We start from the raw sequence: 18,151 nt of genomic DNA, 5'->3' as shown, positions 1-18,151 counted from the left end.
ATATATATATTACTAGAATAAGAGTACGATGTAAAAAAATATAACATATTTGATATAATCAAATATGTTATATTTTTTTACATCGTACTCTTATTCTAGTACTCTCAATAATCTTATTCTTAATATTAATTTGGAATCCAACGTTTATGATTTTATTATTATCTATGATTAATTTTTTATTTTATTTATTTATTTAATAGAATCATAATCTATGTTATAAAAAATTACACTAAAACATAGTATATGAGAATTACAATTATAACAGAGAGTACTAATAATAATAAAAAAATTAAATATTTACTTTATAGTAATTGAAACAAATCTGAAAATTTTTTATGATCTTTTTATATAGTATATTTTTAGTATTTTTAGTACTATTTTTTTAGTATGCTATAATTTTTTACTATTATTATTATTTATAGTTAATTTTTTGTTTAATTTACTTTACCTAATAGAATCAATAAATCATATTATAAAAAGATAATAACAAACATAATACACAAAAATCACAATTATAAAAGTGTATAATATCAAGCAAACAGTTGAAAAAAATAAAAATAATAAATAATAGAAAAATAGAGCTTATATAAATAGAAATAACAAGAATTTTATAAATAATATAATAACATACATGAAGTATAAAATTGGTAAAAGATAAATAAATGGTTAGTATTTATGGCTAAAAGCTCGTTAGGAACACGCAAAAGTTAAAAATAGTTGCTTCTTGTAAATGTTGGTTTTGGTAGCAAAATCACTTCTGCGTTCATGAAAAAAAATTTGCCAAACTAAAAGTTGAAGCTTTCAAGAAGTCTAAACGTGTTTCTTCTCTTCCAATGAGTTTCCAAACACACCCTAAGAAGTTGTGTTTACACCCGCTGTACGATTTCAAAGACTATGTTCCTGTCCTTCCAAATCTCCCAATCGTGAGATCCAATAGGAAGAGGTATTGTGTTGAAGGCTGGAGCTATGCCTGCCATCCAAATCAACAAATGCCCAAAATGATGAGGTTGCAGGTACACAAGCAGTGACCCTAAATAACACTGCGGATAGATCATAGATGCGACCCGAGACATACTGCATGCAAAGTACAATCAAGACCCATCTTTTGAAATTATATTCAAGTTTTTGGGCTAGTGCTAATTTTATCAACAAAAGAAAAAGTATATATGAATGTTTTATATCAATCATCAAATTATACACCAATAAAGCCTTCTAAAAATATTTGTGCCTGGTGTTACCAAGTTACAATATGAACATACTTGGCAAAATTAATTGCTAACCTATAGTATAATCGAATCAATTTGTAACAGCATAAGATTAATATATAATTTATAATTTATAAGATTTAAATTTTTTAATTGACGACGATAAGTAATAATTAACAAATCATTAAACCTAATACTAGGTATACATCAAAATTACTTACTAGTATAAAATATATGTTAGAATATAAAATAATGTGTAACACGTATTAAAAGTGAATTAAACAACATATATATTTAAATATAATATATCATGATTAATTTTAATAACTGATTTTGATGTATATATAATATTTTTTAACATTTTAAATATAATAACAGATAATTATATATTCAGATAACAAAAAACCATTATGTTACATTAAGGAGAAAACATGCAATGAGCGGAGGAGAGAGCGGGAGAGAGAGTTCGAGGAAGAAACACAATGAAGAAGCCGGCAATGCTGGCGGCAGAGATAAGGGGGAGAGTGCAGGGGTTGTATCTGGGGACAAGGAGGGATTAACTTGGGAGAGATGATCAGACTCTTAAAGGTGTCTTTTAGAGATAAAGTGGTGGGCGCTATGACAGCTAAGACTTTCACATGGGCAGAATCTCTTTCTGGAGATAGCATGGTTGTGGTAATTGGAAAGCAGGGAGACTCCACACCACCACGTGTAACTTTTTTGGAAAAAAGCTAGGTCTTCTTTGACTGAACCATATATGGATGCAGTGGTTATTAAGGTGTTAGGAAAGTATTTCAATTACATAGCGCTTCTCCACAAGCTGAAGGTCATATGGCGCCTCAAAGGTGATTTTTAATTGTTAGATGTTGGGTTTGAATATTTCATGTTTAAGTTTGATCTCTTCGAAGATAGGAAGAGAGTGCTCTTAGGTGGTCCTTGACTGATTGCGGAGTTTTATGTGGGTGTAAAACCTTGGTCCTATGATTTCAGACCATGTGAGGCCTCTTTTGGATCCACCATGGTCTAGATCCGCATCTCTGGACTTCCTATATGGTACTACCAGGAGGAGGCAATGATGCGCATAGCAGCGACAGTAGGGAAGCCAATTAAAGTTGACTTGGCTACAAAATCGGCAGAGAGAGACAAGTTTGCGCGGGCATGCGTTCAGATTGACCTCGATATGGCAGTGATAAAGAAAATAATTGTTGATGACTATGAATATGAGGTAGAATACGAGAGTCTCCATCTTATTTGTGGGACGTGTTCATGCTATGGTCATGTAGCAAGGGAGTGCAAGAGTGCTTTTTCTTCCATTGATGAGGATGTGGAAGTAACTATTTTGAATGAGAATTATGGGAAGGAGTCGCCGAAAACCGACAAATTGCCGGAGATGAGGAATGTAACGGGTGATAAAAAAGGGCAAGTTTTTGAATTTTAAAATAATAATGGTGAGGAGCAAAAGGATAGGGAAGGTCCGGATTCTTTGGAGACAATTTCTCATGCAAATCACGTTGCTTTGGCAACAAGTGATGAAGAGGAGGGGTGGACCAAGGTGATTAAAAAAGGAAAAGGTAAATTGGGTTTTAAAAAGGGTGGAGCTTCATATGGGCCATCTTCCAGCAAGGTCCACAAAACTAAGAAAGGAATTACCTTGAATTTGGGCTAAAATAAACAACTGCATGCACCCAAAAAAAATATTGCCAAGAAAGATAAAAGTGAAGAATCCTCTGTACTAACTAGTACGGAACAAAACCTGAAGAAGGGCACAACCTCTCGAGTGTATACTTCTCATTTCGGAATTGATAGAAAAAGATTAAGACCGGCGTCCCTCCAAGCATCCCCGGCGGACAATGACCGAGTTGATGTGGGGTCTAAGAATGGCGAGAAGCAAACCGTGGTGGAACAAAGAGATATTCAGATTGGGGCGAAGGCTGAGAATTAGAACCCCTTTTCTCTATTTTTCTTTGATATTATTGTTTATGGATAGTCTTAATATAATAGTTTAGAATATTAGAGGTGCTTCTAACAAATTGGCACGGGTTCATTGCAAGGAGCTGGTGAGAAAATACCGTCCTACTTTTTTCATTATTGTGGAAACACATTCACCTTTTCAGAATCTTAAAGTGTTTTGGAAGAAGCTGAATTTTTATTCTATTGTTATAGTGGAGGCTACAGGTCACAAAGGAGGTATTTGGTTTCTCTCTTCTATTCTAAATATTCCTTGTAAGTTTATTAGTAGTTTTGATCAATGTCTTACTTTTGAATTTTGCAGAGGCAATATAAATTGGAGATGCAGTGCGGTGTATGCTAATCCCCATTTTAATAGTATAGTCCTATTGTGGGATCATCTTTTATCTTTGGATTCTTTTTTTGATGGTCTGAGGCTTGTGCTTGGAGATTTTAATGAAATTTTAAGAGAAGATGAGGTCAGAGGTGGCTCCTTTTCTGTTCAAAGGGCTGAGATCTTTGCCTCTGTCCTAGAAGATTGTGGCTTACTTGATTTTCGTATGATTGGTAGGAGCTTCACTTGGTATAGAAGAATCCAAAATTATAGAGACATAGCAAAGAAGTTGGACAGGACTCTTATTAATAGTTCTTAGCTTTCATTGTTTCCAGAAGCTTATGCAGAAATTCTCAGTAGACTTCATTCAGACCACTGTCCAATCTTAGTGAGATGTGAAGGTTCTCCTCAACTCAAAGGTGCTCGTCCTTTTAGATTCCAAGCTACTTGGGCTACTCACCCAGCATATAGACAGGATGTGCAGCAAAATTAGAGGCATGGATCTTGGTGGGTAGCTGAAAATCTTCACAAGGTGCAAGAAGGTTCTTTGGATTTTAATTCCAAGATTTTTGGTAATATTTTTGTGAAAAAAAGAAATCTAGAGAAGCAAATTGAATCCATCCAAAAGAGGCTTGAGTCGGTTGATTCTCTTTCTCTTAGAAACAAAGAAAGGAGCTTACAGATGAGTATAATTGCATTCTTTTTCAAGAAGAAATATTTTGGTTTCAAAAGTCCCGAGAATAGTGGGTGCGTTTTGGAGACAGGAATACAAAAGAAGCTGTTTTTGGTATGAATTCCTTCAAGGCTCCAGGCCCGAATGGTTTTCAAGCTTTTTCCTTTAAAGAGTATTGGCCTATTGGGAGATTCTTGGTTTGGATATTTGGAGGCTTGTTCAAAATGTCTTCACAGGTGGTTACATTGACCCTTTATTTATAGAAATCCTCATAGTGCTTATTCCCAAAGTGGAGGTACCTAATTACATGAAAGATTTCATGGCGATTAGCCTGTGTAATGTGGTGTATAAGATGATCACCAAGGTTTTGGTAAACCGGCAACGACCTTTTTTGACAGATATCATTGGACCTCTTCAAGGCGGTTTCATCCAAGGCAGGGGTGCACCAGAGAACATCATCATTGCTCAGGAGATTCTCCATTTCATGAAGAAAACAAAATCGCGCAAAGGAACATTGGCCTTTAAAATCGATTTAGAGAAGGTTTATGATAGGGTTGATTGGAGGTTCCTTGAACATTCCCTTAGGGGTTTCCCACTACTACTATCAAACTAATCATGTCTTGTGTCCAAGCTTCTTCTCTCTCAATTCTTTGGAATGGCAGCAGGTTAGATAAGTTAGTCCTAAGATGGGTCTCCGGCAAGGAGATCCTATGTCCCCTTATTTGTTTGTTATCTGTATGGAACGTTTAGCTTGCTATATTGCTAATCAGGTTGATATGGGTATATGGGATCCTGTGGCTGTTTCTAAAAGGGGACCTAGGGTCTCCCATCTTATATTTGCTGATGATTTGCTACTTTTCTGCAAAGGCAGGAAATCCCAAGTCCAAGTTGTCATGAATTCTCCCAACTTATTTTGCAAAGCTTCCGGGATGAGAATTAATTTGGATAAATCTAAAGCTCTTTGTTCCAAGAATGTTTCTAATCAAAGGAAAGAGATGTTTACCGGAGTTTCTGCCATCAGAGTCACCCAGGATCTTGGGAAGTATCTCGGCATCAATCGTAATCACTCCAGGGTGTCCAGAGCTTCCTTTAATAGTGTCGTGGATAAAATAAAGTGTCGGCTTGCTAATTGGAAATGGCGCCTCTTGAATAGGGCTGGGCGGCTCTGTTTAATTAATTCAGTAGTGGCCTCTTTACCAGTTTACCAAATGCAGGTTTCGTTCTTTTCTATCAATGTCACTAATAAGATATCTTTGTTAATGCGCCGATTTCTTTGGAAGGGCCAGGTTGAAGGAAGGTATATGAGTCTTGTTAATTGGAGGACAGTAGTCACCCCGAAGAAGTTTGGTGGACTTGGGATTAGAGACCCTACTTGCGCCAATATAGCACTATTAGGCAAACTTGTCTGGCAGTTTTTTCAGTGTCCAGAAAAACTTTGGGTTCAAATGCTTTCTACGAAATATAAGAGTAGAGGCTTGTCCTCCTATAAGAATGCTTCCTATGCTTGGACAAGTATGGTGAAGGCTTATCAAGATCTAAAAGAGGGTTTTTCTTGGTGTATTGGTTCTCTAGATGGTTCCTTTTGGTTTGATTCTTAGAGAAGAGAATGTGCTGTTACAAATGAGTTGTCATATGTCCACATCGCAGATACTGACCTTGCTATTGGTGACCTTTGGAGAGATGGTTGTTGGAATTTCAATGGAATTTACACTACTATACCTGATGTTTTGTCTCTAAATATAAATTCTTACATTCCTGATGTGGAATCTGGAGACATAACAGGTTGGAGATGGGATGCATCAAATTCAAAAATTTACTCTTTTAGTAGTGGTTACTCATGGCTTTGCAAGCACAAATATGGATGGGAGGAGACTGAAGAGTAGCTCTGGCTTTGGAGAACCCGGTACCTGAGAAATTCAAATTTCTTGTTTGGCTTTGCCTCTATAATGCTCTTCCAACTGCTGTTTTTAGACATCATCGTGGATTTTCTTCTTCTGATTTATGCCCACGTTGCTCTCTAGCTTTAGAAACTATTCTTCATTGTTTATGTGATTGTCCAAAAGCTAGTGCAATTTGGCAAACTTTACAACTTAATGATGTTCACGGTTCATCCTTTAAACAATGGATATCTGAATGGAAAAATGTCAATGTTACTCTTTTTTTTTCTCTGGTCTCTGGTGGATTTGGAAAGACAAGAATAATGATGTTTTCAATCCTATGAATTCTTGGCCTTTCAATAAAGTGTTATCATTAATCTCAGCATCTGATAAGGAATTAAAGTCTTTGTTTTCTAAGCTTAACGGTGTTCATTTATCTTGTCCGAGCTCATCTTGGTCTCCTCCTCCTGGGGGGATGTTTAAGATTAACAGTGATGCTAGTATCTATGGCAATTGTGCTGGCTTTGGCTGTATTATCCGAAACTCCGATGGTGCCTGGCAAGGTGATCGTATTGGGGTTCTGCCGCTAGGAACGGTTCTTCGTTGTGAGATTTTTGCTATTTGGAGGGGATTACTTTTGGCTTGGGAGGCAGGGTACAGACAGGTTTCTTGTGAGACAGACAGTTTGAAAGTTTTTCTCCTAGTCCAAAACCGTTTTACTAACATTCAAAGTATTAATCATGATTTGGTTTTTAAAATCCATGATATTTTGACTTGGAATTGGAGAGCTGATGCCAAGGTAAAGTGAGACAGACAGTTTGAAAGTTTTTCTCCTAGTCCAAGACCGTTTTACTAACATTCAAAGTATTAATCATGATTTGGTTTTTAAAATCCATGATATTTTGACTTGGAATTGGAGAGCTGATGCCAAGGTAATTCAGAGATCAGCCAACCATGTTGCAGATGCTATGGCAAAGTTTGCAGCAGTGAATAATATTCCCTAAGCTGAGTTGTTGGAGCCTTGGGATGAGTTTCGCATCTTACCTACAAAGGACATAGCTGCTGGTTTTTAGGGAGTTTTCCTCTCCTTTTTGTTTCTTTTGTTTTCTTTGTTTTCTTTTCTTTCTTGTCTAGTCACAAAAAAAATATAATAACATATGATTTTATAATTAATTATATTAAGTGTACATCAAAACTAGTTATCAATTTAAAATACATATTAAAATAAAAATATACATAATAATTGATTTGATAACTAATTTTGGATGTGTATATAACATTTTTATTATATAAAATAATACAAACTTTTAATATTAATGTTAGATCTTGCTAATATGTATGTTCACAATATAATTTAAAAACACTAAAAATTATTAAAAATACTTTCTTTTTTACATTGTTAATATAATAAACATATAAAAAATAAAAAATTTCTATTATTATGATGTTAAAATATACTTTTAATACGCACAAACTTAAATTCATTAACCTTATATAATAGTATATAAAGACATTTGATACTTATTTATGGATTTCAATATTTCAGTAATCATTACTTATTTTCGCTTTTCGCTTTTCTCTTTCCATTTTTTTCTCAATCCAATAATAATTGAGTAGTTATAATAGTTGGAATTTCAATTTAATTTTTAAAAATTGTTTATATTACAATTTTAAATAAATTGATTAATTTTACAAAACTTATATTTAGACTCGATAATTTTATTTAGGAAAAAGTATAGGTAGATAATGAAAATATTAAATAATGTGAATAATAAATATACCGAATGTTTAATTTAATAGATATATAAATGATTATATTCATTATTTTTAATTGAATAGTTATTTTTTTATTTGATTTACTCATATACAATTAACAATGGCTAAATATTCAATTCACTAGGTATACAGACTTATTCTAATATTAAAATTTAAGAGATAATTTAAAAGTGGAATATTTTTTTATTTTATTAAATAAGTCATTGTTTATCTAACAAAACCCATCTATTTAAACTTTGTTGCGATCTCTTGTTTTGCATATTTAATTTACTTTTTAAATTTTTAGAAAATCTTTGAATAAAATTATATTTAATACTCCTACTTGTTATGTGATTGAATCTGATTTGGATGCTTATCAGTTTATTTTGTCGTTTCTGGTTTCTATAAGTTGAAACAGCTTCGCGATTAGCATCACTTGGGACTCGAGAGGGTCGAGTGTGACCAGTTTTAGCTTCGTTTATCGCTTCTCACTCCCAACTCTCAAATTCTCATATCCTTGATTTCTTCTTCAAACACCAAAGCACGATTCACAGCAAGAAAATCCCGATGTTGCGGCTTTCTATTCAACGAGGTAAGTGAAACCATTTCCTGCTCTTTTGTCTGGTTGCCCGATATAAATTGTTGATCAATCATTAAACTCTGGATTCTGATCAGGAAAATGTTTGATTTTTCATATTTGTGCAGTGAAGAAGTTGAACATTTTGAGGCCTCAGATCTTTGCTTTGGGAAGTTCATATATGTCAACGGTTGCTCAGCCATCTGCCAGTAAGCGCAATCCCCAGGTAACCTCAACTTTCCATTCCCCATCAATAAAGTTGTATGCTTTTGTTCATTTTCAATCACATATAATTAGTGACCTATAATATTTAATATTACCCTACTGTATTATTTGATTTAGGTCCCATGTTAAGTTCATGTTGTATTATGGCATAAGGAATTTCTGAGTGAAATTTAACAGTTTGTTAGAAGTGGATTTCACATAATAAACATTAAGCTCCTGTACTGTCGGTATATTTTGTTTTACATCTCATTCCCCTTTCCTCTATTAATTGCGTTTTATCAGAGGGTTCCAAATCTTATTGGAGGCAGTTTTGTTGACTCCAAATCATCATCTTTCATTGATGTCATAAACCCAGTAAGTGTGGTTTCGAAGATAAATTTACAGTTGAATATTTGTTTATGGTTTTGAGCAATGCAGACTTATAATGTTTCTATAATCTGATCACAGGCAACCCAAGAAGTTGTTTCAAAACTTCCTTTGACTACAAATGAAGAGTTTAAAGCTGCTGTATCTGCAGCAAAGAAAGCATTTCCATCATGGCGTAACACTCCTATTACAACACGCCAGCGTGTGATGCTGAAACTTCAGGAGCTTATTCGTAGAGATATGGTAGGCATTTTAGAGTGTGATTGGGTTCTCACATTTGTTTTCAAACATATAGACACCAATGGCAGCACAACAGCTACCATGAACGATTTATTAAGTATAAATGCTTACTTTTTAACTGCTTTAGGATAAACTTGCACTGAGTGTGACCACTGAACAAGGAAAGACATTAAAGGATGCACAAGGAGATGTATTTCGTGGTTTAGGTTGGTTTTTCTATATTTTATAGTGAGATAATGGTTGATCTGAGTGATAGTTTTGGTGATGGAGTTCTCTGAATATTTTAATTTATGTTTTCTAGAGGTTGTGGAACATGCTTGTGGGATGGCAACTCTACAAATGGGGGAATATGTTTCAAATGTCGCACATGGAATTGATACTTACAGCATTAGAGAACCACTTGGTGTCTGTGCTGGTATTTGTCCTTTCAACTTCCCTGCAATGATTCCCTTGTGGGTAAGTGTCTTCTACTTTTGATGTTGATTGTGCTTTTGTCTTAATTCATCATTTCATCTTTGACCTTGTAGTTATTCAGTACTCCTTTATAGCTTATTTGGTTGACGGTCGAATTCATAAAAATGTTTAATCTATAGGAATATCTAGAAACTTTTAGCCGTGACAATCTTGTATTTGTATATCCATATTATTGTATAGAAACATAGCATATGTATTATGTAGTACTATATTGTGCATGATAACAGATTCCAAATCTCTACGATCTATCTGCAGATGTTCCCAATTGCTGTTACATGTGGTAATACCTATGTTCTAAAGCCATCAGAGAAAGATCCAGGTGATTCTTGCTACTTCTTTCTACTCCCATTGGAGACAGTTTTTGGTACAATATAGAAGTGCACATTCATCTGTCTGCTTTCATAATTCATCACCTTTGGTTATAAGGTGGTGATGATTAAATTTCATTGTAGTTGGATGCTACCATGCTGTGGAATATAGTGAGATTAGTATTGGTTGTTATTTGAAATTTTGTTTTTCCAGGTGCTTCTATAATGCTAGCTGAATTGGCATTGGAGGCTGGTTTGCCGGAAGGTGTCCTAAATATAGTCCATGGAACGCATGTATGCATCAGTTTTTTTTTTTTTTATTATTACTAAACGATCTTACTTTATCTCTGTCTTGTGATATTTACCTGGTAAAGTTACTTAGGGTCTCATTTCGGTATTTGACAATCTTACCATATATTCAACAAATCCGATATGAAACTGTGCAGAATCATGAATGTTTATGCTATTATGATATATTCAAGTGCAAACCACCTGTTATTTTTTTATCTTTCTTACTGATTGATGTTCTTAATCATGCATTTGCTGCAGGATATTGTGAATGCTATTTGTGATGATGATGACATCAAAGCCATATCCTTTGTTGGTTCAAATGTTGTAAGTCATCTAGTAATGTATATTTTTCCAGCTCATACTTTTTGTCTACCTACTTTTTTGGACCCTAAAGAAAATATTGAGCCAAAGTCAACTATGTTGCATGTTTGATAAAATTGAACCATTTTGATGGTTTGACTGTTCTTAGATAGAAAGAGTGATAGAAGAGGTCAATTGATTTAGACACTGAAATTTTGCAAATGACAGCTCCTTTATATTATTTGTGCTTGTTTGATGATATTATTTTGTGTGGAAGGCTGGAATGCACATATATTCAAGAGCAGCAGCTAAAGGGAAACGTGTTCAAGTAGGTGCATTTCACTTTTACTCCCCTTTGTAAAATTATTGGTTTATGCCCCCCATGCAATGATAGGAAGTTGGACACCTAACAAACTTTTATCTTCAGTCTAATATGGGGGCCAAGAATCATGCCATTGTCTTGCCAGATGCAAATGTTGATGCTACTTTAAATGCTTTAGTTGCTGCTGGTTTTGGTGCTGCTGGACAAAGGTGCATGGCTCTCAGTACAGTTATTTTTGTTGGAGGCTCAAAACCTTGGTAACATACACTATTCTCTTTCGATTAATTTTTTTTTTTTTTTTTACAATTTCTGTGATAGCATCTAACACTGACACAATATTTGAAGCTCCTTCTCTGGTTAGGATTTTTTTTCAAAATGTGCTGTATATATCTGTCGTGTGCCGAACTGAATAATCACTCTTATTTTACTACAGCATAAGCCAGCTTCTCTATAGAGAAGGTTTTTTTTTTTTTTCTGTGATCAAAATTCTGAATATTTTTACTTTAACTCAAATCTTAGTGTGATCAGTTCATTGTTCGCTAGAGAAAAGACTTACTGATGATGCAGATGTATGAGGAGATCAGTATTTTTTTTTTTTTTGGTTTTCAGAAATCAACTTTAATGATGTACTTGAAATATATATTCAAATGATTACATCCTTCACATATTTTTCCAGGGAAACTAAACTTGTTGAGCGTGCCAAAGCCCTTAAAGTAAATGCTGGAACTGAGCATGATACTGACCTTGGTCCAGTCATCAGCAAACAGGTTTTCTTTATGATTCTGCGTTTACTCTTCTCTGGGATGTGGGTTTGAACTTTGAAGTAAAAATCACAGTGGCTGATCTTCATAGTATCGTTTCCGCACCAACATCTTTGTATACTTGGTTTCACAGGCAAAGGAGCGGATACACAGATTAGTTCAATCTGGGGTTGACAGTGGTGCCAGACTACTGCTTGATGGAAGAAATATAGTGGTAGCTTTTCTGCCTTTATATTGTTATTTTTTTCAAGTACTCCACATCCTTATTGGAAATAGAGAATAGGTAGAAAAGCATAAAGGGGGCGAAACAAATATAATTTGATTTGGTAGGTAGCTAAATTCATGTGTCAGTTAACCATTTAAATACCGGGAAGAGAAATAGAGCCTTTTATGCATGTATCTCTTTTGCCACAACCTTTCCAAAAATTTCCAAGGTTGTCGTGCTTGGAAGAAAATAATAAATATGATGCCAAAGTGACTTAGCACACCAACAGAACTCTTGGCTTAACTTTGATATCCAGATTTCTGTTGCTTATTGATTTTTGTAGCTTGTTTTCCCCTGATTTGACTATATTCTCATTAGCAATAAAGCACCGTCAAATGGATAGTATAATGGAAAATGTAAAGAAATATATTTTGGTTCATTATTATAATTTATATTCCATTGGCTGTTTGTATAAAGATAGAGCAGTGCTTGCCTAGGCCTCTGTTTCACCTATACGTGTTAGGTTCTTTTTTAACTCATTATTTTTTCTCCCTTTTTTTTTGGAAAAAAAAAAAAATCCTAATGCTTATCCATTCATATATGCATGATAAGTAGGTACCTGGATATGAGTCTGGAAATTTTGTTGGCCCAACCCTCCTATCGGATGTTAATGCCAACATGGAGTGCTACCAGGTATTTTCTTATCAATCTCTAAAGCTTCTACTGAAATGAATTTCATAGAGACCTGAAGTTTTAATTTATATCCAAGTATTCAACTTGACTGTATGTACCATGGTCTGTGCAGGAGGAAATTTTTGGCCCAGTTCTTCTTGCGATGGAGGTAGGTCTATTTGTCACTCTCACCCTTCTTATAATGGGAAAATAACAAAAATTCAATTCTTGTAAAAGTTTCCCTGATTCAAAGCAATTGACCTCCCAACTGATTATTGATGTTCAAATTGTGGATAAATGTTTCTAAACCAAAATATTTTCAATTAAAATAATTTTTTATTTTTTCTTTAGTTTTATCTTTTCCTTTTCGTTTAACAGATTCATTTATCTTGAATATTTTATTCTTGTTTCCATATAAGGATGTACTGATTCGGTGTATTTCTGCTGTCTTTTTATCATCAGGCTGAGCGCTTGGATGACGCCATAAACATTGTCAACCAAAACAAGTATTTGGTTTTACAACACCTTGTTTGCCTTTGGTTAAACTGCTTTGTTCCTCGTTCTGAAATCTGAACTTGACAACAGGTATGGTAATGGTGCTTCAATATTTACTACCTCGGGTGTTGCTGCAAGGAAATTTCAGACTGAGATTGAGGCTGGACAGGTAATGTTACATAAGTGGTTCTTAGAAGTTCGAATTACAGTGTAAATGAATTTCAATTATTAGTATACACATTGGAGTCTGCTATTGCCTACTTCACCAATTGATGACTTTCCCTTCTACCACATTAAGAAATGCATATAGCAATGTTATGGATCACGATCCGTTACTGTATTTGCACCAGGTTGGCATCAATGTCCCTATTCCAGTTCCTTTGCCCTTTTTCTCATTTACTGGCAACAAGGCATCATTTGCAGGGGATCTCAATTTCTATGGTAGAGTGATTTATCTCAAAGCTGGCCCTTCCGTGCTTATTTATTTAGGAGGATTACATTTTGTCATTTTACTCGTGATATAGGCTTGAATTTGAATTTGATATTGTTTGTTGCAGGCAAGGCAGGAGTTAACTTCTATACACAGATCAAAACAATAACTCAGCAATGGAAGGATTCTGCAGCTGGTGGTGGCAAGGTTAACTTGGCAATGCCTACCTCTCAAAAATCTTGAGAACCTGAGCATGAAGAAGTACATATTGTTTCTGAAACACTTGAATAAAATCAATGTTAAGGTCTCATGCTCTTCATTTTCCTTGTTTTTTCTACTTCTCATCTCACATATCTCTCGTTTCTGCGTGTGGACTACATGATTTTATGGTCCATGATAACAAATCCGTTTCTTTTTACTGATCGGAATCAAATCTAGCAAGTTTGATCCAAAAGTAATTGAGCTTGAAGGAAGAGGGGGAAAAATAAAAAGCGCTTCCAAGATGATGATAAAATCACAGTAACATGCATGTCATTAACCTTAATCATGTCTAAATGACGAATCAAATGCTAAGATGTAAACACAAGGAAGCGGTTAAGGTGATAAGTAGCATTTATCAATGGGATGTGGAAAAGAAGTGAAGTAAAGAACTACATTTATAAAACCAACTTGATGAAACACTGCATTCTTGATTTCTTGTTCCCAAACCACCCACTTTAATAGTTTATTGGTGACATCTCATTATCTATAGTGATTGCAGGGCTAGAGCTAATAATAACTTGCGCCATCTTTAGTTAAGTAGAAATTATTTCCACCAAAGTGTTGAAATCCTGAGCTGCTTTCCCATCTGGCTTAGCTGCAACTTCCACAATCTTCTTCACCTTAATTGCATTCTCCCTAATCTTGTTGCCTTCTTTATCCACCAGAATCAGATTCATGCTTTTAACCAACCTATTCTTGGTGATCACCCTACCTTCGACCAGGACCCCAATCTCCCAAGCATCCTGCACCATTCTACCAGTTATTCCTTGATCTCCAAAGAATGGTCTGCATATCATAGGAACACCATTGCAAATGCTCTGAATCACAGAGTTACAACCACAGTGAGTCACAAACACTCCCACGGAACTGTGTGCCAAGACTTCAGTTTGAGGAACCCAAGGCACTATTTTCCCCCGCATGCTTGTCCTCTCAATAAACCCATTTGGCAAGACACTCTTGACATTGTCCTTCAGCGACCATAGAAATGGAAAGCCACTTTCCTCCAATGCCTCCGCCACCGCCATCAACTCATGAGGTGGTGGTGCCACCACTGTCCCAAAGGAAACATACACCACTGATCTAGCACCTTGTTTATCCAACCATGACAAGCACCCAGTTGCGTCTTCTTCAGCTGATGATGGTGATGATGCCAACAAAGGTGCAAGGTAGAGCAAAGACTGCAGCTTGGATCTCATGTCTTGAACAAACAATGGTGGGTCTAATTCCTCAAAGAAGTTCATGATCACTGCCTTAGCTTGAGGCAGCATGCTACCAAGTGAAGCTAATGTTTTCGAAAACAGCGTCTCATTCTCACCACCATCGATAACATCCTGTGGCAAATCTTCAACGCGGACCATCGACAAACCAGGTAGAAAATTCCCCAAGGAGATTGTTTCTCCGACAGTGGCATTGGCACAGTGGTCCCTTATGGCGTGAGTGTAAAAATGAGATGAGAGTGTGCATGACATGGCAAGCCAAACGGGAATCCAAGGAACATGAAGGTTCTGTGCAACAATGAGAGAATCAGGGACAAAAGCATTAGAAATGATGCAAGTGACTCTCTGCTTTGTGTCAGCAACTGCCAAGTCTATGCCCTGTTGCAAGTTGTGTGGGCCAGTTTTGAGAAAAAGATCAATCTTTTCAACTGGGTGGGAGCCCAGAATGTGACCCTCTGGGATTCCATCACTGATGCTATAGGCCTTTATGTTATCCGGGATATTGTTGTTGGGGTTTGAGAAAAGAATTTCATTGGATTTATGAGTGCCAATGAATGAGAATGAACAGTTTGGGGCTGCATGAGCTAGCTTGATAACAAGGTTTAAGAGAGGCTCAAGGTGGCTGCCAAAGGGGAAAGCAAAGACCGCTACATGTTTGTTTTCATCACCTCTTGAGTTTGTCATCATAAATGTGTATGTGGGTTTAATCAATCCTTAAGATGTTGCTGTTAATAGGGGGCATTTTATTTATATATACATTTCATTTGATGGGGGAATAGTTCAGTTGTAGAGGTTGGTGGTTGAGCACTCTCCACTCTCCAGTCTCCGCAGCATTCGACCGTTAACTTGAGCTCCTTTGGAGGTTACATACTTACCATCGATGCCATTGGTTACTTGGCTAATATTGATTGATTTCTTATATATATATTTGCCATATCTCGCAGTTTGAAAGGCTAAAAACTAATTCGCTGCAGATTTAAACTCTATTTAAGGGTCTGTCGCGACTAATGAGTTGTTGTATACATAAGACGAGATTTGAACTCCCGCACTTGTTTGAGTAGATAAGTGAGCTCATCATGGATAATTTAGCGTAATAGGATATTAGAACAAAGCTAAAAATTAAAGGTCAGCTAACGTGCGCCTTAAACACAATTGTTAAAGTTATTAATTAAAAAAATTTATAAAAAATATAAAATTTAAGTTTTTAATATACTATTTATAGATTTATTAAAATAAAATAAAAAACTAAGATTTCTGCGAATAAATCTTATTTGTCCATTTAAGAGTTTAGCTAAAACCCTAAAAATTATTCCTTGAATTCGTACACAAATCTAAATTTAAACAAAATGTATCTATTTAGTCCTGAATATGGAAAGGTGTACCCGCAACAACTTCTTGCTCCCAAGTTGATCAATAGTATTTGAACCCATCTATAATCCAAGTTAGACATAAATGATAAAACAGCAACTAACCCAACTCCCAATAAGTAATTCAGATCCAGAATTTGGGAAACACTTCGCTATTTTATATAGTATTTTTTTTTCTGGTTTTATGTGTGTAATAAATAACATGAAATTAAGAGTAATTATCTAAATTAGTTTTTAAAATTTTTTAAAATCAAATATTTAGTCTCTTATATTTTAAAAATAAAATAATCTTTAACAATTTTAAAAATAAAATAATTTTTAATGTTTATTCTTATTAGACAATATAGTTTTTCTTTGTTAGTTATTAATAGTGATTATTGGCGTAAAATGTTAACTCATATACGTGGTTGTTAATTGTTATATATGTGAGTTGGACAAATTAGTTTTCAGAATAAAATACAAAACAGTATCCAAAAATTTTAAAAAATTTCAAAACAGTTCTTGCAAAATTTTAACAATTTCAAAACAATCTCTTTAAATATTTTTAATGTTTTTCAAAAATTAATGTCTTATAATATATTTATTAATTAGAACAATAAAATATTATTCAAAAATATATAATAAATAAATAATAAAAAAACAAAATATATAGTAAAAAATTATTTTATTTATTAACGCTAAAATATCATAAAAATAACATTATTTAATTATTAACTTATGTATCTATATTGAGGTAATATAAAAACAATAATAATAACAACTAAATCTAACAAATAATTGCATTATGAAGATTATTATTTATATATCTAAACTCCTAAGATATTAACACTAAATAAACTTAAAAAAAATCATAAGTGAAAAAAAATCTAATTTTTCTTGGTATAATTGTTAATAACTGAATAGCAAAAATAGTTTTAACTACAAACCTATTTTATGCAATATTGCAACTTCTAAAGTATTATCTTAAATATTTGCACAAATATTATCAATTGTTTATGTAATAAATTTTATATTAAATAAAAATTCTCTTATCTCTTTAAATTTTAAACAATACTAGCTCATTCTTTTTTTCATCATTAAAAAATAATCATAGAATATAATACATACAAATTAAATTAAATGAATATCTTGTATGATAAAAAATAAATATAGATTTATTTATTTTAAATTATTTTTAAAATAATATATTTTCAAAATTAATTTATAATTTAGAATTTAAAAATACATAAAAAAAATTTGTATATATAAATAATTAAATTTAAGATAAATAGACCAAAAATAAAAATTTATTAATATAAAAATAATTATATATAAATAATTTAAAAAGATTATTTTAAAATTTTTTAGAAATTATTTTTTAAATTTTTAAAAAATTATTTTATACTTCATTTTTAAAAACTAATTTGTCTATATCGCTGGGTTAGGTAATTATCCTGAAATTAATCAGTGGAGCATAAGAGAAAGCACCATAGCCTTCTGCTATTTTGTTGGTACACGTCATAGTCTACCGCACACTCTGTCCTCTTTTTTTTTTTTTTGGTGACTACTCTGTCCTCTAAGATAGAAGAAATCATTTTCTTCTCCATTATTAATTGCTTGCATGTTGGGATCCACCATTCTCACATCTACCAAAATTCTTGATTCATGGTGAAGAGCCTACTTCCATGGATAAAATTGACAAAATATTTTTCCTCCTCAATCCATGGTTGTTATGAGTTATCACACAAAGTCACTATCCGTGGAAATTAATAGAATCAAAACTTGTTTATTAATGTAATTTAAAATAATAAACTATATTTCTAAAGGAACTCATTATCAAAAAAGTGTTTTAATGCTCGATCACATCATC

The 18,151-nt window shown here is 33.8% G+C and overlaps 2 protein-coding genes across 2 annotated transcripts; one reads left to right on the top strand and one right to left on the bottom strand.

The window, feature by feature from the left end:
- Positions 1–8,070: 8,070 nt before the first annotated feature.
- Positions 8,071–13,776, top strand: LOC112733384 (methylmalonate-semialdehyde dehydrogenase [acylating], mitochondrial). The gene is made up of 19 exons (XM_025782323.3): positions 8,071–8,383; positions 8,497–8,594; positions 8,876–8,947; positions 9,041–9,202; positions 9,327–9,405; positions 9,501–9,655; positions 9,929–9,992; positions 10,196–10,275; positions 10,531–10,596; positions 10,850–10,900; positions 11,000–11,151; positions 11,571–11,661; positions 11,789–11,869; positions 12,476–12,553; positions 12,666–12,701; positions 12,995–13,038; positions 13,118–13,196; positions 13,378–13,468; positions 13,585–13,776. The coding sequence occupies exons 1-19, from the start codon at positions 8,359–8,361 to the stop codon at positions 13,698–13,700; spliced, it is 1,620 nt and encodes a 539-aa protein (XP_025638108.1). The 5' UTR covers positions 8,071–8,358; the 3' UTR covers positions 13,701–13,776.
- A 184-nt stretch (positions 13,777–13,960) lies between these two features.
- LOC112733385 (anthocyanidin 3-O-glucosyltransferase 7-like) lies at positions 13,961–15,971 on the bottom strand. Its single transcript, XM_025782325.3, has one exon. It carries the CDS (start codon positions 15,620–15,622, stop codon positions 14,252–14,254), a length of 1,371 nt encoding a protein of 456 aa, XP_025638110.1. The 5' UTR covers positions 15,623–15,971; the 3' UTR covers positions 13,961–14,251.
- Between the last annotated feature and the right edge of the window lie 2,180 nt (positions 15,972–18,151).

Source organism: Arachis hypogaea, chromosome 13, assembly GCF_003086295.3.
Source record: "Arachis hypogaea cultivar Tifrunner chromosome 13, arahy.Tifrunner.gnm2.J5K5, whole genome shotgun sequence".
Taxonomy (NCBI): Eukaryota; Viridiplantae; Streptophyta; class Magnoliopsida; order Fabales; family Fabaceae; genus Arachis; species Arachis hypogaea.
This window is presented reverse-complemented; position numbering and strand designations above follow the sequence as displayed.

Excerpts from the sequence above, each read along its gene's own strand:
- LOC112733384 (XM_025782323.3), top strand. The coding sequence starts at position 8,359 with ATGTTGCGGCTTTCTATTCAACGAG. Across the intron at positions 8,595-8,875 it reads CCAGTAAGCGCAATCCCCAG|AGGGTTCCAAATCTTATTGG; the intron begins GTAACCTCAACT and ends GCGTTTTATCAG. Across the intron at positions 12,554-12,665 it reads CCAACATGGAGTGCTACCAG|GAGGAAATTTTTGGCCCAGT; the intron begins GTATTTTCTTAT and ends TGGTCTGTGCAG.
- LOC112733385 (XM_025782325.3), bottom strand. The coding sequence starts at position 15,622 with ATGATGACAAACTCAAGAGGTGATGAAAACAAACATGTAGCGGTCTTT.